This window comes from Stylophora pistillata, chromosome 11, assembly GCF_964205215.1.
Source record: "Stylophora pistillata chromosome 11, jaStyPist1.2, whole genome shotgun sequence".
In the NCBI taxonomy this organism is placed as follows: domain Eukaryota; kingdom Metazoa; phylum Cnidaria; class Anthozoa; order Scleractinia; family Pocilloporidae; genus Stylophora; species Stylophora pistillata.
This window is the reverse complement of record NC_142529.1, coordinates 5,908,289-5,934,128: the sequence shown is the minus strand read 5'-3', so window position 1 is coordinate 5,934,128 and position 25,840 is coordinate 5,908,289. Positions and strand designations below refer to the sequence as shown.

The 25,840-nt window shown below is 38.0% G+C and overlaps 3 protein-coding genes and 1 pseudogene across 7 annotated transcripts in view; 1 reads left to right on the top strand and 3 right to left on the bottom strand.

Moving 5' to 3' along the window:
• LOC111342856 (receptor-type tyrosine-protein phosphatase F) overlaps positions 1–10,139 on the bottom strand; it is a 48,675-nt gene extending 38,536 nt beyond the window's left edge. For both annotated transcript variants that reach the window (XM_088737350.1, XM_088737351.1), the window contains exons 1-7: positions 9,886–10,139; positions 8,054–8,367; positions 7,656–7,800; positions 6,448–6,758; positions 2,323–2,470; positions 1,095–1,400; positions 459–758 (exon numbers count right to left, since the gene is read on the bottom strand). In XM_088737350.1, the coding sequence (XP_088593476.1) occupies positions 459–758; positions 1,095–1,400; positions 2,323–2,470; positions 6,448–6,758; positions 7,656–7,800; positions 8,054–8,367; positions 9,886–9,955 (1,594 nt within the window). In that variant the 5' untranslated portion in view covers positions 9,956–10,139. The remainder of the gene's footprint in view (positions 1–458; positions 759–1,094; positions 1,401–2,322; positions 2,471–6,447; positions 6,759–7,655; positions 7,801–8,053; positions 8,368–9,885) is intronic.
• Positions 10,140–14,993: 4,854 nt separating this feature from the next.
• LOC148719803 (uncharacterized) lies at positions 14,994–17,161 on the top strand (annotated as a pseudogene).
• A 1,671-nt stretch (positions 17,162–18,832) lies between these two features.
• On the bottom strand, positions 18,833–20,677 carry LOC148719802 (uncharacterized). Its single transcript, XM_088739161.1, has 2 exons — positions 20,555–20,677; positions 18,833–19,804 (listed from the first exon to the last, which is right to left on the bottom strand). Exons 1-2 carry the CDS (start codon positions 20,675–20,677, stop codon positions 18,833–18,835), a joined length of 1,095 nt encoding a protein of 364 aa, XP_088595287.1.
• Positions 20,678–24,267: 3,590 nt separating this feature from the next.
• Positions 24,268–25,840, bottom strand: part of LOC111342857 (receptor-type tyrosine-protein phosphatase delta) — a 75,465-nt gene continuing 73,892 nt past the window's right edge. For all 4 annotated transcript variants that reach the window (XM_088737366.1, XM_088737365.1, XM_088737367.1 and 1 more), the window contains one exon: positions 24,268–25,064. In XM_088737366.1, coding sequence (XP_088593492.1) covers positions 24,700–25,064 — 365 coding nt within the window. In that variant the 3' untranslated portion in view covers positions 24,268–24,699. The remainder of the gene's footprint in view (positions 25,065–25,840) is intronic.

Sequence of the window (25,840 nt, the reverse complement as noted above, 5' to 3'; positions counted from 1 at the left end):
AATAAGTAGTATGATGAGCATTATTCATTCACCATACAGAGGTGATATACAGCTTTTACAATATCCATTTTAGTTAGTTTCCATTTTCCTCAAGTTCCTGAGATGTTAAAAGAGGGATAATACCTGTACAAAAGCAGAGTGTTATAACTTTTCACTGTCTAAAAAACCTTTACATGTTTTTGATCTGTTGGCCAAACATGGATAACTATAATACAAAGCCTTGGATAGTAGCAACTCGCAAGAACCACATAGGTTACTGCAAATTAATGTAAAAGTGAAAAAGTTGAAATTATATATACAATAAGTACAAATTTAAAGTTCTGTTAGAATAATTATGCTTGAAATTCTCATTAAGAGTCAGCTCATAAGTCTTTTATTTTGATGTTGTTGTTGTATTTTGTTGTTGTCAGACTCCATTAAAAAAAGTGTTACATTAACACCTTTTTGAGAATTCTTACCATATTTCCTGGTTCTCACCACCACAACAGGACTCTTTGGTCCATCACCAACAGAAGTAAAGGCCAACACTTCAAATTCATATTCTGTGTTGTTGTCAAGCCCAATGACATCTTTACTAAATGCCGTTCCATTGTTGATGGGCAAGGTTTCTGATCCATTAGAGCCTCTCTTTTTGTAGAACAATTTGAATCCTTTAATCACTCCATTTCTAGAGTCAGCTGGTGGTAAATGCCAGGATGCTGTGATAATTGTAGAAGTAACCGCAATCACATTGAAGCTGCTTGGGGCTCGTGATGGAGCTATGAATTTAAAAAGTGTGATAGTTAATGCCTAACTGACCCTGTTATTTGAAACTGTTACTACAAAACAAGGAATCCTCTTAAAATTGAGTTGCTCCCAACCTGCAGCTCCCTAGCTCAGTTGGTAGCTATAGCTAAGTAGCTATAAGCACCCAACCAATATCTGTGAAGCAAAAGTTCGAATCCCTTCAAAGCCTGAGTTTTTTTCTGCCTTTTCACCGCAATTGGTTGAAATTGCAGCCCACCAAGGGTGATCATTTCTTTGCTTGACTTTATCTGCAGGTCTAGTTGATTTTATTTAAGCAAAAATTGTGATAATTTTTCTGTTTCACATACCAGCTTCATTTGTTCTCTCTACCTCAACTGGGCTCTTTGGTCCATTACCATCAGTAGTATAAGCCAAGACTTGAAATTCATATTCTGTGTATTCATCAAGCCCAGTGACATTTCTACTTAATGTTGATCCATCCATTATATTCAGCTTTGTTGCTGGCACACCAGAAATTTTCTTTTTGTAGAACAGTATAAAGCCAGTTATGGTCCTTCCATGTCTGGCAAGGACTGGTGGTAACTTCCAGGAAGCCATAATGCTGGTAGAAGAGCTTGCAGTCAACTTGAAATCAGTAGGAGGTTGTGATGGAACTAAAATAAATATATAGCCAGATGTGTGCTTTACTCTGAAGTTGATTTTTAATGTGAAGTTAAGAAAGGAACACAGACTGAACCATCAATGTGAACTTCAAAGATAACAAGATATTGACATCAGAGCAATGACTCAGGGATCATCAGAGTAGGGATCTTCTACACAATATATTAAAGATAGGCATTTTGTTGGCCGAATTCAACATTATTATAAATCATATTATCCGACGAAGGGCTAAGGCTCGAAATGTCAGCTTTTTTAATCGGTTTAAGTGGCCAATTTACCATTTCAACTTTGTTGACATATCCAAATTATTTTGTTACCCCCACTGACACAGCCCCAAACAGTTTCTTTAAAAACTATCAGCCTTTATTCATAAATTATAATTATTACACCAACACATAATTTGTACCATTTTACCTGGTATAAATCATGATCTCAATTTTATTCAATTAAACAAAAAGTGAACTGGCAGTATCTCAGAGGAGGAAATGTGACAGTTCATGTATGTAAAAGCTGTAGCAGTCATAGTCAAATTCTCCAATGAGCAGCTCTAAAATAACACTAAATCAAAGACTCATCCAACCAAGGCACACTAATAACTTAAGAGTATTTAACTCTGATCTAGTTCAATAATCATTTACCCATGCATCCTTTCCTTGTTCAGATAATTGGTCATTAATAATTATTGTGATCTCATTTTTGCCTCTAAAGGAGACAAAAATAAGAGCAAAAAAAAAAAACCCCTCTAATTAGAACTATTCCTGACCATAAACTATTACTCTCAGAACCTTCCAGAGTGTGGAATTTGTTAGTATAAAGCGGATAAACCTTGCTCTCGCAGATTCTGGCAAATAGATAAGTTTGTCTCGGGGGGGGGGGGGGCTGAATTACCAACACAAGTAAAGCAAATATAAATACCTTTAGTTAGAATTATTCCATAAACTTCCACTCTCAGACCTTTATAGTTACGATATGTTGTTGGCTGAAAGCGGATAAACTTTGCAATGGCAGCTTCCTGAAGACTGTTTTTTACAATGCCATTTTGATTGGAGTTTCCAGGGAAGACCTGTGGTTTGCGGTGCAAAATTTGAAATAATTTCATCACTTTTTTTTTCTAATATACTGTATCATTAACAACTTTAAGTATCAGCCATTCCATAAACAGAAACTTTGAGCTTTAAAACTGATGGCAAATCATTAAAACATGAACCATGGAGATTTGTTTAAGTAAATGCCTCTGATGGCTGTAATGATATTGAAGGAGTCTCATTGTTTCCACTTGTTAAAAAAAGAAGTACAAAATCAGTATGTGATCATGTATTCTTTAGAACTTCAAATGTCATTTTTGGTGATACCTGAGGGAGAGGTAAATGTAATTTGCAAGAGATTATAAGAGGCATTGGTCTGACAAAACACCAAAAAAATACAGATTTTTTTTAGAAGGGACTTGATTCCACACAAATCAAATAATATACTCCCTCAAGTGTAAAAAACTAATTAATGCAATGTTCTGAATAATAACAGTGAAAACGTAGATGAAAGAAACGAATGAAATAATTAATCAGACATAGTTTGAACAACCAATTAAGGGTTTCAACTATAATTATAATGTAAGATTAAACTGAACGAAAGCTACATTTTGCATTAATATTCACAGCCCTAAGTGCAAACTGTAATTGTCTATGATGTTTCCATAAAATGTTAGAAGGAAATCACATTAACAACATAAAACTATTTTCCTATTACACAGACACTTAATAGCTCTTTTGTTAAACCTTTTAATCTTTTCAATGAGCACACAAAGATTATATACTGCTAGTATTTCTGTGTGGGTAATATGAGTTACTGTAGTTGATATTTCCTTTGTATTTTTTTGAACATTTCCTGATTTTTTAAGATAAAACACAGTCATATTAGTGTGAAGCTATGAGGTAATAATAATAGTAATAAAGTCCCCATGATGAAAACTTAATAACATATATACAGGATACTGAAAGCAAACTGTGGAAATTGCAATGAAGTAAGCACACAGCTTTGTGTTTTTGCTGGAATGAACAATAATTATGGGTGTTCCAGAAACAGTTTGTAATTCACTTAAAAGATAACTGAGGCTGAATCTTGACCAAGCTAGTAGACACATCTTCCATGTCCCTCCTCTTAACTTAAAAAAATTGAATCAGCAACTGTTGTAGGAGCTACTTTTGGCTTTTTTAATATGTACATAAACATGACTATCATTCATGTATACAGTCCAAAACCACTGCAACCTTGAGGAAAACTGAATAACCAATCTGTTGTAATGATTAAAAATTTGTTGTAATAATGTAACACAAGGACTAGAAATGGGTCAAGAAAATGGCTACTCTGCTATTAAGGAGAGGTGGCCAGTTTAGCAGGGTTTGAGCCAGGCAGCGCCACTGTGCCAATCCCGCATTGCAATTGAAATTGTCCCTTAAAAAAATAGCCAAAGGGACAATTATTTGTCGCCTTCAAAATTTAGGGAAAAAGGTCGAAAGGAAGCACACACAAAGAGATTTAGTTCAATACAGAAATTTAGCCCCGTCTAATACAGAACATGAAAAGAATATTTTATCACACGTTTTAAAAAGTTCAGTCTAAAGTCACATTTCCGCAGTCACGCTCTACTGAACACGTGCAACTCATGCTCAACCAAGCCTGGTGAACTTTACATTTGGTGTGTAACATGTCACATCAAAAACGTGTTCGAACATTAGAGAGCTTTTCAGCTCGAAATCGAAGCCAGTGTGAATCTGCAAAAAATGGCACGGAAGGAGAACAGGAAGAAACAGATGAGGATCAAAGGAAACCGAAAAAGTCATGAACTTTCCAGAAACCTTGGTTGCAAGATCACACATGGTTGCGCTTTGAAAAGGAGGTGATGTTCTGCTATTTTTGTCGGAAATCTAAGAAGACAAAACACCCTTCTGACATCGGCAGAAGGGTGTACGAATTTTAGAACCTCAACTCTGCAAAGACTGTAAAGAACATGAGGATGCTGTTAGTGAAGAAGCTATGAGGGATACGTTCACCTGGCCAAAGAGGATGTAGCAACAGTCAAGTATGACTCACTGCTCAATTTTCTGGATGAAATTGGCTTCGAAAGTGTTAAGAATCTTCAAGTAGAAGGAAATGCTACCTACCGATCTCATCAAAGTGTCGAAGGTATACAAGATGCTATTGCTACTGTTCTGAAGTCTAACATTGACAAACTAGTAGAAGCCAGCCCATTCTTTTCTCTGTTCATTGATGAATCAACAGACATCAGTAATCATGAAAATCTTCTTTATGTTAAGTTATTGAATGAATTTAAACCAGAACTGCACTTTTTAGAAAACATCAACGTTCAGGATGGAAAGGCTGAAACTATTACCACTGCTGTTAACTTGCTAAATAAATGGAAAGGAGAAACTGGCACAAAGACAAAATGACAGGATTCGGCAGCGATGGAGCGAGTGTCATGAGAGGAAAAAACAATGGAATTTCAAAATGAATGAAGGACGATAGTCCATTTCTTGTGTCTATCCACTGCATGGCTCACAGGCTTGCACTTTGCACAAGCCAAGCCACTAATGGTATTCCTTATTTGGCAAAATTCAAAGAGATCCTTACTGCTTTGTAGTGCTACTTTGACAAGTCTGCCCTCCACTCACAGTCACTGGCAGAATTTGAGAAGATCTTTGAACATCCTGAGCTAAAAATCAAGGAAGTGTTTGATATCAGGTAGCTTTCATTCTATGGTGCTCTGGAGACAATGTACTGCACTTGGCCGCCTCTCCTGGCCTACGTGGAATCCTGACGCAACCCCCATGGATTCAAAAAGAGCTTGAAGGAGTTCAATTTCATTGCCACCCTCTGCATGATGATGGATGTGATTCCTATTCCCACATTCATGAGCCTCGCTTTACAAAAGGAACATGTAAACCTTGCATCAGTTCAGGCACTGGTGAAATCAACTATTACTCAAATAACAGCTCTTAAGAGTAACAACGGCAAATTCTTGTCCGAGATTTTGCCATCACAAGATGATGTTTCAGAAGTTAAATGGAGTCGAGAGAACACTACTAAAGTGACTGCATGCCTGTGAAATTCAACAATTTGAATCAATGAAAATGAAATTCCTTGACAATGTGTTACTAAATCTTGAAAAGAGATTCCCCATAGATTCCACAAAATGTAGTTAATGTATTCGGGATTCTTCGTCCCCACAATGTGCGTTTTCAAAATGAAAATCTGTCAACCTACAGAAATGAAGAGCTGGAAACGTTACTTTCCCATTATGGATCTGCAAAGGAACCTATGGTGGTAAAGATGTACCAGCAGTTGTGGATGCCAAAAAATGCAGAATTGAATGGAACTTTGTTAAAGAGCTGGTTGTCGGAGAGCATTACCCGTGGGCCACATTGCTGAACTATGGAAAATGCTCGCTACCCATCATAGCGACGAAGTCCAAAATTTAATTAAGCTTTGTCAAGTCGCACTTGTATTGCCTACTGATACGGCTGGCTGTGAAAGAGGTTTTAGCGCACAGAATCAAATTAAGAACGTTGGATGTGCTTATGACCATTGACATTGAGGGGCCACGTTCCAAGGACTTTGACTTTTCTACAGCCCTTGATGTTTGGGCTCCAACCAACAGAAGAGTTCATACATGTACGTCTACCAGTAATTAAGAAAGGAATTGAATTTTACAAGGGGATGCCGGGACGAGATTCTGCTGTGAAATGTTTTAAAGTATAAAGCATAGTCATTGATCCTCCGTTTAAATATGACAAAAAAAAAACCTCTTCACACCAATAGCTTAACTTTTCTTGTTTGTATCAAGGATCAGGTGAAAAAAAATGTTTTGTTGGCTCGCCTGTATGAATGTAAAAAAAATGTTCAATAAAAATTAATTTGTCTGTCCCCCTAAAAATAAAAATGTCCCCCAAAATTTTAGCAAAGGGGACAAATTGTCCCCCAGTGATCAAATCCTAGCTCAAACCCTACTTTAGGAAAGAAATGACTTGAGGAATATAAACCAACCTTGTTAGCATTGTTTTCCTGATAGGTGACAAACTTTGAACTATTGTGGGAAAATTGAAACTTGTACTTTGTTGTCCACTCCCTAGCCCTTGGATTTCCCTGCGTAGCTACAGCACAGATGACATACTCAAACAGCAGGTCAATCTGAAGGTAATCATTACCATTATTGTTCCCCCTAGGTGCCCATGACTTTGTATTATTTAGGCGACCATATTTAGCTGCATATACTGAGTTAAATTCTGACAAGGCTGAGAAGCTGCTGTCTGGAATAGTGTCACTCTTGGCTACACCAATGGCCTGCATAGAACATCCTGTAAGGTAATAAATAAATATATAATCAACCCTAGCCTACCTAGATAATAAAAATGTAGAAACAACATAAAACAGAAAATGCTTAGAATGGCTACTACCCCTGTAATGCATCTTGGTTGAGTGCTGCCCTTCATTGTGCATTTCACTTCGCAAAAATTACAATTGAACTTCAAACAAAAAATAACCAGATTTTATTAAAGTTCAGAATAAAGTTTCTTGTGGTGGATTTTTAAACAATCCAACATGGAGCATCATAAGAATAACAGGTTATCACAAGTGCCTGGATTTCTTTGATGAGTGCATAAAAGACAAATATCTACCATTTTATTTTAGCCATGACAGCACTAGCATAGGTATTAAAATGATTTTGAGTCCAATTCAGCATTACCATGAGCATGAGCAGATTTTTGAAACTTTCAAAATTGCAAACAAAATTGCACCAGCTAGTATGGGGCAAGTGGAATTATGCAGTCTTTCAAAAATTTACAAGTGCTTATTAACACAAAATCAAACAAAATCATGACATTATACTTATTAATTATTTACACAAAAAAGCATTATGGTAAGTTAAGACAAACAAAATTTTGTAGGGACAGTGCATGAGTGCTATTTGTAATACACACTAAGGTACAACTTTGCACTACTGTTACAACTTTGTATTAATTAACTTGAAAAAAAATGCACTCAATCATTTTGAGCCAAATTATCAGTGGCACATGTATACCAGCTATTATCCAAAAATTAACAAGCATAAGAGGCACACCATATCAAAATTTATAACAGACAGTAGGTTTGAGAAATTTATTTAAAGAATAATCTTAGACTACCCTATACAATACTAGATAATGATATGATAATGGCAAACATGCAAAAATAAGTACAAGTTTCAAACTCACTAAGCTTTTGTTCCACTCCAAACACCTCTGTTCTCATACACACCCCACCCTGGTGTGTTTTTGGCAAGAATCGCAGATATCTTGTTAACACTTTATAAACAACATGCTTCACTTCTGAGTTCCTGTCATCATTTCCTCTAAGAAACTTCAAAATAGTAAATATAGTCGACTCATCATCAATAATTTTTTTGGCAAGTTGAGAAAATAGTGAGAACAAAAATATTAAAAGTGTAAATAGCATTAAGATCAACAATTCTTAGCACAAGACTTCAATATCACTTTACCTGTAAGATACTCTTTCATATCAGACTTAGAGTCCATGTTATATCATTTTTGTAAAAATAGCTGTCATTTTTTTGAGCAGTTAATTTATCTCTCGCATTGTATCTCCTACACACCTTAACTTGTCCTCCTTCCTTGTAGTCTGTCCAAGTTGTCCCGTTTGTGGAAAATTGTAGTGTGTAGTTCTTCACCCACTGATCTGCTCGAGAATTTCCTTGAGTAGACACAGCACAGATGATATGAAGTGTCTGAAGATCAATCTGCAGATATGGGTTGGTGTCAGTTGTTCTTGCACACCATGATGATCCTGATGTGTAGTTCAGTCGACTATTCTTGGCTGGTGTGGTGGCATTTTGTACAGAAGAAGCAGTTATATCACTGTTTGGAATTGTTCCCCTTCCCATTCCAAGATCTAAATCAACACAAGCTCCTGTAGAAACAAAATTACATTTGCATTATGTCATATTCCTGATATTGCAAGAAATAGACAACTTTTTTGAGAGACATGTTTTGGCATGCTTATGCCATCTTCAATCAATGAGTAACAGAACAAGAGTAATTATATAACAGACAAGTAATTACTCATTCATTGATCTGTTACTCATTCATTGAAGATGGCATAAGCATGCCAAAACATGTCTCTCAACAAAGTTGTCTATTTCTTACAATATTTATCATACTTGCTACTACTACGACCTTGTGGAAATATTCCTGATAATTATTGCAAAAGGGATAATGAGTTGGCTGCGAGAGGCAATTATATGTGTCTGTATCAATTACCTCTACTATAATGTCCATTAACATAACATAACATAACGTTTATTCAGGAAGCTTAACAATGCAAATATAAAAGATACATCCTGAAAAGGGAAAATCATGATGTTAGCCCTTTATAAAAACAATTTCCCTGACTTAAAAAAAAAAATAGTAATTAAAATTAGAGTTAGTCTGCTTCTAAAATGATTTACCAGTTCTATTACAAATTAAAAAAAATGTCAGTCCTTATTAAGCTTTACACCCTAACATCAGTATGCAAGTTTTGCACACCGTGCTCCTATGAATTCCTGTGAATTTTTGTAAGAATCCAGAGCTTGTTGAGTCTGCAATCATTTCCTTTATTCTGATAACCTTATAGTGTTTGATTCATTAGTGACACTGATGGGAGATATCACATGCTTAAAAGCATTCATAGGGGTAACATGGTTCTCAATGATCAAATCTGCAGCATTCGAAATACTTTGAATATAATTATCATTTCTGAAGGTGTCCATTTTTAGTAAAAACAAGGAAAGATTTTAGTTTCTATAGAAACTGTTGTGGTGCACTGGGTAGATAGACTGCCTCTGTAAATCTGAGAAAAGTGGGTTTGAAACTGGCTCTCTTAGAGCAAAGAGAAGTTCTCTTTTAGTGTAAATATGTAGTTTCTGAGGTGCAAGGTAGGGATGTCTGGGCTGATCCAACAGAATAGCTGAGTTGACAGATCTATATGCTGGAAGAGGCATAATCTAGAATAATTCATCCATAACTTGTTATGCGTACAGTTCTTTAATGAAAGAAACATTGGCAAAAACAAATGACTATCATTGGAACTATAAAAAGCTTTGTTTTAAGCTGGTTAGAACAAGTAGAATAATTTATTAGTGATGTTTAATGAAATTGAAGCAGATGTCTCTACCTCATTAGATTGTCTATAGCTTCATTGATATAAATGCAGAGGGATTTTCAACTGTACCGTTCCTTTCAAGGTGACATTTGACGAAAAAAAATGCAAATCCCGAGGGACCCTATTTCTTACTTATATTGATGCTGTCCGCAATGAGGATTAAGAAGCGACCGTGCGAGAAAGCCTTAGGCTACAGTACTCAAAACTAGAAGAAATCTCCAACCAAGCACCCTGAATGTAAACACTAATCTATTTCTAATATATTTCAAATGAAATAGTGCTCACCTGAAGCCAGAGGAAGAAGTACAGCAAGAAAAGCTACCCGGAAACGAAGCTCGAGACTAAATTGCGCCATGAATCGATCGAGTGTGTCACGGTATGCGATCACGATTGTCTTTCTTGACCGGCCATTTCAAAGAAAACGCTCATCCGAAAAAATATATCTTTGATCCCTCACTATTCAAGCTCGTCTTTGTATAGTTTGTAGCCGTATCGTCCGCGGTTCGTGCAAAACAATCACACTGCCTGGGCTGAGTTTTATAGTCCCGTAACTGAAGATGACAGAAGCTGGAATTTGCTCATACTTCCCAGAGTGCTCTGCGCTGTAGCTCATGTTTCAGCAGATTTCAGCTGATTTCTGTTTGGTTTCGTAAGCTAAGAAGCGCCAAAGTGGACAAAAAATGTCGTTTAGCAATTTTTCTTTCCAATTACATAAATATGTTCTAAACTCAAGATTTTTGTCCTCAGTTTACATATTAGATGCTTACTTAGTGAAATATTGATGCTCTTTTTCGCATTTATTTTCTAAACTCTTCAGTTGCGTTACAAGTACAGAAAAAAAATATTCTAATTGAAATGTGTTTTAGATATTGTTGTGAAATTCTACTTATCGAAGCCAAGAAAGTATTACTTAATGCCATATCAACCATGTAAGTGAAAAAACTCCAACTAACCTCTACTTTCAACACGCTACTGCGAAAACTTCAAAACTCAGTTTTGAAGTTTTCGCAGTAGTGTGTTGAAAGTAGAAGTTAGTTGGAGTTTTTTCACTTACATGGTTAATATGGTTAATATGGTTTTACATATTCTAATGTTCTTATTACGTTGTATTTTTAAAAAAATTAAGTATTCTAATAATGTTCTTTTCATGCCAAGTTTGAAAAAAAACGCTGCTCATAAGAAGTAAGGGACATGCCACATTTTTTTTATCGCGCGATAAATGGAGATTTTCGCTCGATAAATGATAAATTATCGCGTGATAAATGGAAATTATCCCGCCATAAATGGAAGTTATCGAGCGATAAATAATAAATTATCGCGCGATAAATGATAAATTATCGCGCGATAACTTTTATTATTTCGTGATAATTTATCATTTATCGCGCGATCAAGGGAGGTCACTTAATCGGCTGTCGCGCACGATGTTTCCGTGGACGACAATGGCTGCCACAGTTGAGGAGGTGTGTTTTGAGGTCAACAGTTCGTTTTATTTACGTAAAAAGATCATTTAGCGGTACGTTGCAATACTCCGACACATAGCTCTGTGAATCAGTACAGTAAACCTTGATTTTTCGAAATCTTACGAGACACTTTCAGGGATGACTGTCAGTGTCTGAGAATGAAAGTGGATTATCTAATCTTTCTCAAATTACATTGCAGGTTTGCAAATTTCTAGAGTGCAGATGTGTCGACAAGAGCGTTGTTGCCAGGTTTAAAAAGCCTTTATTAATAATGAAATTAGCCTGCTTTAAAATATTATTGGCTAGCTATATATTCAGTCTAATTTTCATCTAATAGACCGCTATCCGAGCCCGTAGAAATTTTTATTATTTATTTATATTTTGTGATAACTTTTTGATGATTGCATGACTTATACTATTGTAATGAATATATGAAGTTCATAGACAACTTCATATACTCATTCTATCTGATTTATCATCATGGGTTTATTAGGAATCAACTTAACGGCCTGCTCCCAGTTGGCTTGTTAGCTCAATTGGTAGAGCGCTGCACTAGCCTCGCAGAGGTCAGTGGTTCGAATCTCGTACAGGCCTGTTTTTTTTCAGGTCTGATTTTCGCTATTGCATAAATAGCGCTCTCTACTGCGAGGATCGTGCATCATACGTTTATACTGTTGTGTTACACTAAAACCTCGAAATGAACTTTCATCAGTTTGCTTATCCTCCAGTCTATACTATATGCCCTCTAAATTTCATTGTTATTGCTCAAATATTCTGGAAGTTACAGAGGTGAAGGGGGGGCGGAATTCGCTTCTTTCCTCGGTCTGAAAAGATAAAAAAAAAAGCACGGACCGAATAGGGTCAAATTACTTTGTGTACACGAGTAGTTACACAATGCTCATAGGCTTTAATATCCTTTATTTCGCGCAGAATTGAAGGATCAATGTTACTACAGGTAGTGTCGGCCGACAGTCGGTCGATAGTCGGTCGACATGTCGGTCGATATGTCGACCGATATATGTCGGTAGACAGTCGGTCGATATTTGACCGACACTTGACCGATGCCTCACCGATTCTTCACTTACATTTCAGTGATGCTTCAATGGCATTTTACCTATTGTCGTATGGACGTGTTTTAAGGAAATCTTAACAGGATAAAACTTCTGCTGTTCTTCGCACATAGACTAAAACTAGAAACAACGAAACGACTGAAGCAACCGAAACTGCCGAAACGAAACGACACGACCGAAATGAAACGTCCAAACCAAAACCGCCGAAACAAGGGAAACGAAACCACCGACTGACAGCCAAAACGACTGGAGCAACTGAAACGAAACCACCAAAACAATCGAAACGAAACCACCAAATCAAGCGAAACGTAGCCACCAGAATGAAGTATTATAATTTAGGCATGAATCATCTTTAACTGCACCTGCCTTACGCAGAGCAAAAAAAAGGTCCTCTCTTTCTGCTACCATCATCCCCCACCCTCAAAGTAGGCTTGGTTCCATACCCCCACACCGGAGTAAATCTATCTGAGTGTGTTGTTTTACAAGCTTCTTGGAAACAAAATAATTTAAATAATCTTGTTGAGAAAATTTTTCTTGGTTATTTTACTTGTCAGAATAAAATTTTATTGGTTTAATATTAACTGTCTCAGAATTTTTTCTATTTGAAGAGATGCAATTCAGCCAGTTCCGGCTCTACCATAGAGATGTGCGAACAAAAAACTAAAAGCATGTTACTCGGCTAAAGTTTCTTCCCGTGAAGTGACGCCCCTGCGATTCGCATTAGTCATTAGTTATTGTAATGTTAGGCGAGTAGGAAAAAGCTAAAGTCTCAAAAATAAAGGGAAAATATTCGAGAGAAAAGTACTGATTGAAACCATAACGAGATTAGGTCTTCGGAAAGTTTTATCATAGGTGCTAATTTTTTCTTAACGTGGGACGGTGACGCAAGGATTTGCGTCTATGAGGATTTTCACTTTCCCGTTATTCAGTAAATGGCTTGAACCCGGGGGTAACATGTGAAGGTGTAGTCTGATCGTCCGGGTGAGTGTGGTCCTGAGAAGGACTGTTGTCGGTGGTAGTGACTGACGTTTCGACAACCTGTGCGGAAGTCATCATCAGAGTCGACTCTGATGATGACTTCCGCACAGGTTGTCGAAACGTCAGTCACACCACCGACAACAGTCCTTCTCAGGACCACACTCACCCGGACGATCAGACTACACCTTCACATTTCCCGTTATTGTTACTTGCTTAACGGACTTCAATTCGTGAGTGGCTCATGTTGTAGTAAACAAGTCACCCCAAATTTTTTTAAATTCACCACGCCATTCATAAATCGTTTCTTATCTTAATCATATACCTGAAAGTTTATACCCTCAAATCAAATTTTTCAATACCGACACTGCAACAATACACAACCACAGGAGCGACGTTCAAACTATATCTACCGATAAAGTTCAGACACTTGACCGATAGACTGCCAACACTCGGCCGATAGACCCCTGACACTTGACCGATATTCCACCGACACTTGACCGATATTCCACCGAGACACGATACCCCATCTGTCGGTCGACATATAAACCGACATGTCGACCGACTATCTTCCGACTATCGACCGACTATCGATCGACTATCGACCGACTATCGACCGACCTGCTGACCGACTATCGACCAACTGTCGACCAACTGTCGACCGACATATCGACCGATATGTCGGTCGCCATGTCGGTCGCCATGTCGGCCGACACTACCTATAGTAAAATTGATCCGAAATGAATACACAGTTACTTTGACACATTTTTCATCAGAACTGTCGGTCCTTTGTCGCCAGAAAGGCTTCGAACACGAGCCAACTGGTAGCAGGCCGTTAAGTTGACGGCCTGCTACCAGTTGGCTTGTTAGCTCAATTGGTAGAGCGCTGCACTAGTATCGCAGAGGTCAGTGGTTCGAATCCCGTACAGGCCTGATTTTTTTTTCAGGTCTGATTTTCGCTATTGCTTAAATAGCGCTAACTACAGCGAGGATCGTGCATCATACGTATCTAATACCGCAGTTCAAAATATATGAACCTCATATATTCCATTTTATCTGATTTATCACTTTCACGGGTATATTACGAATCAACTTAACGGCCTGCTACCAGTTGGCTTGTTAGCTCAATTGGTAGAGCGCTGCACTAGTATCGCAGAGGTCAGTGGTTCGAATCCCGTACAGGCCTGATTTTTTTTTTCCAGGTCTGATTTTCGCTATTGCTGAAATAGCGCTAACTACAGCGAGGATCGTGCATCATACGTATCTAATACCGCAGTTCAAAATATATGAACTTCATATATTTCATTGTATCTGATTTATCACTTTCACGGGTTTATTACGAATCAACTTAACGGCCTGCTACCAGTTGGTTTATTAGCTCAATTGGTAGAGCGCTGCACTAGTATCGCAGAGGTCAGTGGTTCGAATCTCGTACAAGCCTGATTTTTTTTTTCATGTCTGATTTTCGCTATTGCTGAAATAGCGCTAACTACAGCGAGGATCGTGCATCATACGTATCTAATACCGCAGTTCAAAATATATGAACTTCATATATTTCATTGTATCTGATTTATCACTTTCACGGGTTTATTACGAATCAACTTAAGGAGGCAGTTAACCCTAAAATTCGAAAAAAATGTAAAATTCGGTCAAACTTGAAAAGAAGCCTAAGAAGGAAGTTCATAATACTGGCTTTTTAGTTCTGAGAGCGTATTACAATATTTTTGAAAATCCCGCCTAAAAATTGATTTTTAATCAATGGAACTCATTAAAAAAGGCCTTAGTTACCATTGTTTACACGTTGTTGATTTTGGTTGCTATGGGGTTTCAAGATTTGGGTTTCTCGAGAAACGATCCAAATTTGTTCTCCCGTAATCCATAAGTCCTATACTACATGACTTAGTTCTAATTTTCCAGCCCAGAGCCCTTTGCGCGTACTCCGGTCGATTTTCTTACCGAGTATCGCGAGCGAGTGCTGGAGTGTTTTTATTGTCAAGGTTATGGGATTTTAAATTTGTCTATGGAAGTCGAGGGAGAAACCAGTGTTAAGAGAAAAGGGAAGTTTAGATCGAGTCGAAGGAAGAAAAGGAAAGGTTTTCACGGGAAAAAATCCTGGGAAGTGCGAAGAGAAACTGAGGAAAATAAGAGAAATGACACCAGCGTAGAATCACACGAGGAACCACAACCGAGCACGTCCAAGGCTCAAAGTGAGTACGATGACTTTCTAGACCGCACTGCGCCGAAAAATATGTCGGAGTAGAAACTTATGAACAGTTCTTTTGAAAAGTTGGATCAACAAGAAGCAGTTACTACTCGTTCTCAAAGTAGTTCAGCAGAAATGTGTGTTCATGAGGAGGCACATGGCTACAAGATGCGCAGCTACTATCAGAGTGCTTTGCTGTTTCAGCTATTTGCAGCTCGTGCCGAAATTCAAAGTCGAAACTGCAGCTATTTCAAGATAGCGCAAGCAGAAATGGCCTTGCTGTATTGATGTATTTGAAATGCTCGTATTGTGGTATCATAACTCCTCTGAATGTGTTGGCCATGTTCAGAAGAGATTAGGGACTGCCCTCAGAAATTACAAAAAAAATGTGAAGATGGCTGGCCTAAAGATGTCGGATGGAGGAAAGGTTGATGGAAGGGGTCGGCTAACTGACAATTTTGTGGACAGAATGCAAAAATATTATGGAAGAGCCATACGTGAGAATGCAGGTGACTTACACCAAATGAAGAACAGTGTATGGGCAATCTATCATCACATGATAAAGGATGGTTCATGTTCCCTAGAGGAGCAGCACAAGCTATGCCCCAAAGGTGAAGGTACCTGGTGCAAATTTTGGAAGGCTCCAGAAGAATATAAAGAGGACAACTGTCCTCCTTGTGTTTTTATTGATGAACTGAAGCCAATTTTCATTAGGCTTACTAATGATGATTTATTGAAGAGGTGTTTGCAGGGGCAAACCCAGAATCGAAATGAGAGCATAAATGGACAGTTATGGTCAAGATGCCCCAAGAGCCGGTATTGTGTCATTGCAGTTTGTGAGACTGTTGGGGTGTTTAACACAGGAGCTGCAAGTAAAGCATCCCTTCTGGAATCCTGTGGAATCTCTCCTGGCAGGAATATGTTAAAAGCACTGAAGAATGAGGACCAGGAAAGAATTGCCTCTGCTGCTCACAAGATCAGCTCAAAATATCGAAAGCGGCGACAGACCATTCGGTCTTTGAAAAATTCAAAGGCTGACAAGTTGGCTTATCAGGCTGGAGCATTTGGCACAAGTTCCAAACCAGAGACAGCTGGAAGAAAGAAATAGAAAAATCCTCCCAAGCAAAAAAAATCAACAGTAGCTTTGCCTGCTCCATCTTCTTCAAGGGGACTTGACATTGTGTTTGTTGTCCCGGATGTAGAGTTTATAGCTAAAGAAAGAACTGGGCAACAGTAACCTATTCAAACCAGTTTTTTCCCTATTTGGTTTAGAAAACATTCACTCATCAAATGTGGACATGCTAGACCACTTGTACCCATTAAGGCTATGCTTAGTGTTTTGTTTGAATCATTTTAGTGCTCTATCATTGTGTTGAACTTTGTCTTGCATTTTCTTAAATTAGCAATTTTTTACACACCGAGTACTAAAACAGGCATAGTTGGTTTGCTATTTACCTATATTATACAAAATTTCCAGGGCTTGTTCCTGGAGTGATGTTCTATGCAATGAATTATAATTTTCTTAATTTGTCGCTTTCGATCATTGTTGCTATGGAAACAAAGGTGCCAAGCCTTAAATGGCAAGGATTTTAAAGAAACAGAAAGTTAGTAATTCATTGCACAGAGCAATGTGTTTTGATAATTTACAGCAATTTTTGAGCCAAATAATTGAATATTCTTTGAGAAATGTATGTCTTTAGGCGCAACCTTCTCATTTGTTTATCGGAGTTTCTATGGAAACGACAGATTGTTGCAACATCAAAAGTAGATTTTATGATGCTGCTGTTGATGCAACTTCCATATGCCAAGTTTTATTAAGTTTGGTCAATTCTATGATAAATTATGAATTTTTATCTGATTAGACTGATTTAAGGTTAACTGCCTCCTTAACGGCCTGCTACCAGTTGGTTTATTAGCTCAATTGGTAGAGCGCTGCACTAGTATCGCAGAGGTCAGTGGTTCGAATCCCGTACAAGCCTGATTTTTTTTTTTTTTCATGTCTGATTTTCGCTATTGCTGAAGTAGCGCTAACTACAGCGAGGATCGTGCATCATACGTATCTAATACCGCAGTTCAAAATATATGAACTTCATATATTTCATTGTATCTGATTTATCACTTTCACGGGTTTATTAAGAATCAACTTAACGGCCCGCTACCAGTTGGCTTGTTAGCTCAATTGGTAGAGCGCTGCACTAGTATCGCAGAGGTCAGTGGTTCGAATCCCGTACAAGACTGATTTTTTTTTTTTTCAGGTCTGATTTTCGCTATTGCTTAAATAGCACTAACTACAGCGAGGATCGTGCATCATACGTATCTAATACCGCAGTTTAAAATATATGAACTTCATATATTTCATTGTATCTGATTTATCACTTTCACGGGTTTATTACGAATCAACTTAACGGCCTGCTACCAGTTGGTTTATTAGCTCAATTGGTAGAGCGCTGCACTAGTATCGCAGAGGTCAGTGGTTCGAATCCGTACAAGCCTGATTTTTTTTTTTCATGTCTGATTTTCGCTATTGCTGAAATAGCGCTAACTACAGCGAGGATCGTGCATCATACGTATCTAATACCGCAGTTCAAAATATATGAACTTCATATATTTCATTGTATCTGATTTATCACTTCCACGGGTTTATTACGAATCAACTTAACGGCCTGCTACCAGTTGGCTTGTTAGCTCAATTGGTAGAGCGCTGCACTAGTATCGCAGAGGTCAGTGGTTCGAATCCCGTACAAGCCTGATTTTTTTCTTTCAGGTCTGATTTTCGCTATTGCTTAAATAGCGCTAACTACAGCGAGGATCGTGCATCATACGTATCTAATACCGCAGTTCAAAATATATGAACTTCATATACTTCATTGTATCTGATTTATTACTTTCACGGGTTTATTAAGAATCAACTTAACGGCCTGCTACCAGTTGGCTTGTTAGCTCAATTGGTAGAGCGCTGCACTAGTATCGCAGAGGTCAGTGGTTCGAATCCCGTACAAGCCTGATTTTTTTCTTTCAGGTCTGATTTTCGCTATTGCTTAAATAGCGCTAACTACAGCGAGGATCGTGCATCATACGTATCTAATACCGTAGTTCAAAATATATGAACTTCATATATTTCATTGTATCTGATTTATCACTTTCACGGGTTTACTACGAATCAACTTAACGGCCTGCTACCAGTTGGCTTGTTAGCTCGATTGGTAGAGCGCTGCACTAGTATCGCAGAGGTCAGTGGTTTGAATCCCGTACAGGCCTTAATTTTTTTTTTTTTCATGTCTGATTTTCGCTATTGCTTAAATAGCGCTAACTACAGCGAGGATCGTGCATCATACGTATCTAATACCGCAGTTCAAAATATATGAACTTCATATATTTCATTGTATCTGAATCACATCAATGTCATCTAGGTCAACTTCTGTCCGGTAATCCGTTGCATTTGTCCATGCAGGAACATAATACAGTACATCTTGTCGGCCAGAAGGGGATTCTACATCATGCGAAGGTCTTATCCCGTCCAGATTCTAGTGTATTGCAACTTTGTTGAGCTCTCCTTGAATCAAAGGCAGGAAACAGAATCTTAAGCATTCTAAGTGAACTGGGTCATTATCGCAAAAGATACCCTCATCCCTCATGTCTTTAAAAAAGTCAATCCACCATCTTGCATTACTTTCCTTCAGAAAAGACTGCCAAGCCTCTATCCTCTGATTGCTAACTGACTTTCCGTACAAGAAACTTTTATCACCTGAAAATGCATCTTCGCACCCTGACCTCAAAAACCGTTGTATTCCCGCGACATATACATTTTCTGTTCCCGCATCTGCACGCACTATCCTCGGGACTCCACCAATTTGACGAATATATTCTGTAAAATAGTTAGCAATGATTTTTGGGTTGTTGTTTGTACGACCAACTTCTAACCAAAGAATACGTCGGCGGTAACCATCGATAGCCCCATGTATGCAAAACCCAAATGGTTTGAGCTTGTCGTAAGTATCTATATGCCAAATGTAGTTAGGTCCTTTGCCACGATATTCTCTCCTTCGTAATCGTTTTGATGATCGTGACTGTAAGCCAGCAGGATCCAATTCTTTAATTATAACTCGTACGGTCTCCTTCTGGACAACAAGGCCATAGTCAATTCTTAATCGCTGGTGCATTTGGCGATAACCAATACTGTTCCCACTTCCTTCGAGTTCAGTTTCAATCGCATTTAAAATTTCCCTGATGTCACTATGGTCTTTTCTTCTACGAAGACCCTGACACCTAAGCACTCGTTTCAGCTGGCGCAAGCTTATTTCAATTCCATGAAAACACAAAAGAAAAGCGAGGATCTCTGAGTAAGCCAGATCGAGAGAAAAGTGGTGGTTGATGATGTCATTCCTCTGGAAAGTATTAGGCAAGCCATTGCCAACGTAAGGCGGTAATACAGTGCTGGATAAATGTATTATTCCAAAAAGTAAAAGTCCTTTCAAAGAACGCCTTAACAACGCCACCTTACCTTACTGTGTTGACTGCGTGACTAATATCACGCACACGCTGAGTGCGAAATATCGCGCGATAATTTCCATTTATCCCGCGATGAAAAAAAAATGTGTCATGTCCCCTATGGGCCACCGTATGGGCCACCGTGGAAAATATATGGCAATTGCAAAAAATACGTTTTAATTAGTCTGCGAATTATTCTCAATTGAAATTTTCGTACTAATTAGAACACGTCTCTAATTAACATGCAAATTTATGCTACACAAAGCGGTGTTGGGCAATGATATCGCGGACGCCGATGTAATTAACATTTCCCCCTTTTTGCGCTAATTTTAAAGCTTTGAATTGAAGACTATCTAGAAAAGCTACGATATGCCTTTATACCGTCGAGGAAGAGGCGACACAGAGATAGCTAGAGAGATTCTTAGAAAATATTCAAGCAGTTCTCGGTCAAATTGCTAGCTTCAGTCAACAATGGGAGACCCAGAATACAAACCTGGACGACTTATAAATCGCTGTTGATCGAATGACCGAGATCTGTACAACGTTTGGCGTTCTTCATCAGAGTGTACCCAATAATAGCGCTGCAAATAATTCAGTCTATTTTCCTCATTACTTCGCGGGCCCTCCAGCGCTGCACGCCGGCGCAGACCTCTGCTCGTCAATGCACCTAGCATGCGACTCTGGCCAATATTGGGAGTAAAGCGATTTCACTGATTGAACGACAGCTGTAAGGTTGCTCTCTGAAATCTCAGTAAAACCGTCCGTTTCGAGTCCAAATTCCTCTCTTCGTCTTCTAAGAGTTCTCTCAGAATTCCCAGTAATTTAGTAATGGTAGCCCAGCGAAAGTGTTTACTTCGCAAGAATTCCAGTTGATCCTTCATAATTTCAAAACGAGGACGACCTTTTTCGCCCCTGCTGCTCACTGGGCATTGGTATTCACAAGAACGGGCACTCTCTGTATTTAAACCTTTGAGTCTCGTCCAAAGATGTGTTCATATATCGTCTAAAATACTCGTCAGGCCAATAACTGAATTATTTGCAGCGCTGTTATTGGTTACACCCTGATGAAGAACGCCAAACGTTGTACAGATCTCGGTCATTCGATCAACAGCGTTTTCTAAGTCGTCCAGGTTTGTATTCTGGGTCTCCCATTGTTCACCGGAAGCTAGCAATTTGACAGAGAACTGCTTTAATATTTTCTAAGAATCTCTCTAGCTATCTCTGTGTCGCCCTTCCTAGACGGTATAAAAGCATATCGTAGCTTTTCTAGATAGTCTTCGATCCAAAGCTTTAAGGTGGCTCGTACCGGTTTTCATCTTTTTGATGGTTTGTAACTTTGAAAGAATACATCAGAAAGGCTGACCGAGGCCAGTTGAACACTTTTACGGGATTGAATTATGTAATCATTGGTTATCCAAAAACCGTCACTAGCAGTTTCCATGGCAACGCTTTCATAGGCTTATTCAGACGCATTTTTTAGCTTGTGGCTTAAATAATTCGAAAACTAACCCTGTGACCCCGTGATTTTTTTCAGTGATTGCTTTTAGCCCTTGAAAAGGAAAATGCAAAATGATTTTTAAAAAAATTCTACGGAGCGGAATTTCAGAAAATCTACAAAAAAGGAAATTTTCACACATCGCAAATTTCCTTCCGTAGAATTTTCAATTTTTTTTTGTGACGATTCCTTTCGACGTTATTATCATATTAGAACAATAAAAAGAAGGGGTCACCGGACTTGTTTTCATGCAACAGCTTTCGTGAGTTTTGCAATTTCCACGCGCGTTCTCGCGCGTTTAAAAATCTGGATTCTATAAGATCGACATTTGCTCATGATCTGTTATAGCTAACAATTGCATGTGCTCGCGCGAGCGCCTACGATCTGATGTTTACAGACGTTTACTGCTAAGAAAATCATTAAACAGCTGTCAAAGGCAGCCTCCTGGGCTCATCTTAAAGATCCTACACACGACTTCTGGCTATATTATATTATTTTCCTTTAAGTTTCAACGTCTTCTTCCGCTTCAGGTAGATTATCCTTCACTTGAGTTCTTCTTTTTTCGGCCGTCGCAAGATTTCATATCGGTTGATTATTTCTTTTAGATGTGAAGTAAAGCAACCTTTACTTCTCCGAAAATCGTCTTTTTATCTTAGTTTCTATCTCCTGCATTCACAGCGGCCGCTCAACACATCAAATACGCACTCTTGGGTGAACTTCTCACAAAAGCAGGAAACATCCTCGCGCCGCCATCTTTGTTTAAATTTTCGTCTTTTAATCTCGCGCTCCTTTCGCACGTTTCTCTCGCGCGTGACGTAAGAGTTATCTGTTCCCCGAGCGAGGAAACTAGCACGAGCCACCTTAAAATTAGCGCAAAAAGGGGGAAATGTCAATTACATCGGCGTTCGCGATACCCTTGCCCAACACCGGTTTGTGTAGCATAAATTTGCATGTTAATTAGAAACGTGTTTTAATTAGCACGAAAAAATTCAACTGAGAATGATTGGCATACTAATTAAAACGTATTTTTTGCAATTGCCATATATTTTCTGACTGAGAATAGGATAATTTTTCATTCTTATGAGCAGAGTTTTTTCAAACTTGGCATGAAAAGAACTATTAGAATACTTTATTTTTTTTAAAATAGAATGTAATAAGAACATCAGAACAACTAAAACACATTTCAATTAGAATAATTCAGTTTTTTGTATTTGTCATGCATTTTCTTTGCAATTAGAATGCAACTGAAGAGTTTAGAAAATAAATGCGAAAAAAGCATAAATATTTCACTAAGTTAGCATCTAATATGTCAACTGAGGACAAAAATCTTGAGTTTAGAACATATTTATGTAATTGGAAAGAAAAATTGCTAAACGGCATTTTTGTCCACTTTCAGTGGCGCCTCATACAGGCAGTAGTTGGGGTGGAGGAAAAAAAATTGCCTTTGTGCGAAAGCTGCCGAAAAATCTAATTATATCACTGGTTTTCTTGAAAAGGGTTTCTTCGTAGGCATTTTAGAGAAACCTGACCAGCATAGAAATACAGCAAGGGCAGCAATCATCAAACAAACCTCTCATTATGTCATAACCTTCAAGCTTGCTTTGACGCGACAAATGAGTTACTATGCATTAATTATACTGAACAAAAGAGCCTATGTCGTGTTCATCTGCTACAGTTCTTACCAAACAGAAATCAGTACTACTATAGCTAGGACAACAGAAAGTCTAGGTCTTTCTCAAATCCTCGACTAAATGCAAAGTTAACAGCAAAAACAGAAAGCGCTAATTGGTTACGGGAATCATGAAATGTCTTGAAATGTTATCGGCGAGGGATATTCGTACAAAAAGTTTAAAATTTTGTCAATAATGTCGACAAACCGTAAACAGCGCAAGTTAGAGTCTCACGCGTGGTTTCCTACAGCCGTGCTGTCCGAGTTTAGCGCGCAAGCAAAGTCCCATGATTAAGAAAATTGGATTCGTAATCAAACGTAAAAAATTAGGGATGAAGAACATCACAGGATGACAATACATTCGAACTAGCGACGGTATTTTATTACGAGCTGCGTTGCAGGCACAACGCGGGGCAAGAAAATGCGTGGTGAATAATTTAAAAGCAACTGAAGCTCTGCGACAAGCCTGGCGCTAAAACTGTACATCGAATACAGGCAGTTTTACCTTGAATGTCTGGTTGAAAAAGGAGATCAGACACTTCTTTTGGTAAAACATTTTATTCTACTACTTTATTCTACAACTATTCTGTTGCTTCTTTACATTTACAACCCATTTGGATGTTATTGCCTTGGAAAAATCTTTCCCAGCATTTTCTACCATCTGTAAATACTCAATAATCTAAAAATACCTTCAGGAGTGAAAATATTCATCATCTTCTATTCTCTTATCTACAAACACCCAACAATAATATTCTGTACCCTAGCTTTTTCAATTGCTTCAAAGAAAGCAAAGTAATATATTGCTTTTACAATTGAAAATAATTTACTGCGCATAAAAATATATTGAAAATATTCCTAATGTCCGATAAACGACTAAAAGAAATAGGCTGAAGTCTTTAAAAGGTAATTTATGAGTCAAAGAGATATCACTTTATGAAACTTTGCTATTCCTTACACCTAATGGCTCGTATTTTTACTAGTGGTCTACTAGAACACGCCTTAATTTGAATTCAATTTTCATGCTGTAACACTGACTCTAACGGTATATATAGATTGATAATTCACATTTGATAACACGGATTCGTCGAGCCATATTGATGAAGTTATGTGTGATTGTCTTTTAAGTGGTTTCGTTTAGTTTGGGCACCCCACACAAAGTTATAAATCTAGTTTACCACTCATCTGAGGGTCATAACTAAAGGTTACGATCGAGCTGTGCATTTTACATACGTCAAAAGTAAATGATATAATTACACAGATACAAGTAAAATATAAGAAAGGTTTAAGAAATTAATTTTGAATGAATGAGGAAGACAGTTCAAACGAATTTATTTCATTGCCAAATTACTTATCGCTTCTTTTAGCTAACTAGAACAAGAAGTGTGTCACGAACCGACGTAACGTTTGGAAGTTGCCGTGCGTCTGTTCCGTCTTTGCAACAGATGACGTCAAAATGCAGTCAGGACAAAACAGTAGCAAACGAAGTGCAGTCGAGTGTAGCACTAACGTTCTTACCAAATTTTGACGTCTTCTGTGACTTATTACAGAACAGATACACGGCAACAGGAAATCCACCTGCTTTATACAATAAAGAAGCGAGATGCTGTTAATGGTGACGTCATCTGTGCGTCTGTTCTCCATGAGATTATACCTACAGAATGAGTATATAATTAAGCTTAATTGTATAAAACAAGATGGACAATCTGAACAAAAAGTTTACACAATCAATTTTGGAATTATTATATTTCCTCATAAACTTCTTCATTTTGTTTCCCGCCACTTTCCTTCTGAAGCACCATATTATAATATCCGGGGTTCTCGAGTTTTTCCTGTACCAACTGATACTCAGAAGGAACATGAGACTCCTGGTTCGAAGGCCTGGGTTTGAGTTCCATATATGTGTTTGGGTCTGAAGATTGTTCGTCACTTGTCAGTTGATCAGGTGAAGATTTGACGCCATCAAAGTCAATTTCTTCTTTACTCTGTATTCTTTTATCAGGAACAGCTCGTCTTCGCTGCCATACCAGCCCACAAATTATAATGAGCAACACGAACACAATAAAAGACAATGCGATGACACCGGCAAGTAAGCTGCTTTGTGTGTCTGGTAAAAGAAAACAAACAACTTTCGAACCAGCAATCAAATATTGCTTAGTTACTTTGTTTCAGTGCATTGGTGTTTCTCTTTTTTCAGTCGAATTACCTTAAGGAATACGACGTTTCTTTTCACCCGAAGCACGAATACAATTTCAAACTTTCTGCTATCTCGTCTCGTGGTAGAACTTCATTGAATGCTAGAAAGTTCGAATTCCTATAACTCGAAATCTCGTTGTCAAGTCACATATATGACCTCCAGAAATCTCGAACCGGGAGAGAAACCAATAAGAGAAACAAAGACATTATTTAGCCTTGAGTCCTCTCAACAATGGCACTTGTAGCTCTGTTTTGATCTAGTTACAACTTAACAGCTATTGTAGCGGCCGACACAAGCGAAGCAAAATTTCGACGACAACTATGAGTTTCGCAAATGAAGACACACTATGAAGCGAGGATATATTTTACGGACAAGCCTTGAATCGTTTATTTAACGTAGTCGTGGTATCCAAGTACTTATCGTAAACTGAAATATGAATTTATAAGGAAGAAGCTAAGCTAAATGCGAATAGACAAACCAACATTCCAAACATTCCGATATCAAGGCAAGATGCAAAGCTAGCTAAAAACTCAAACAAACTCACAAAAAAAAACTATATATAAGCTCAAGGAAAGGAACATTAGCACTTACATAACAGTCCCGCTTGTAAGAATCGAACCAAAACGAACTTCAATATAAGTTAGGTATTCGGAAGCGAAACGGGAAATCCAAACAGACACTTACTC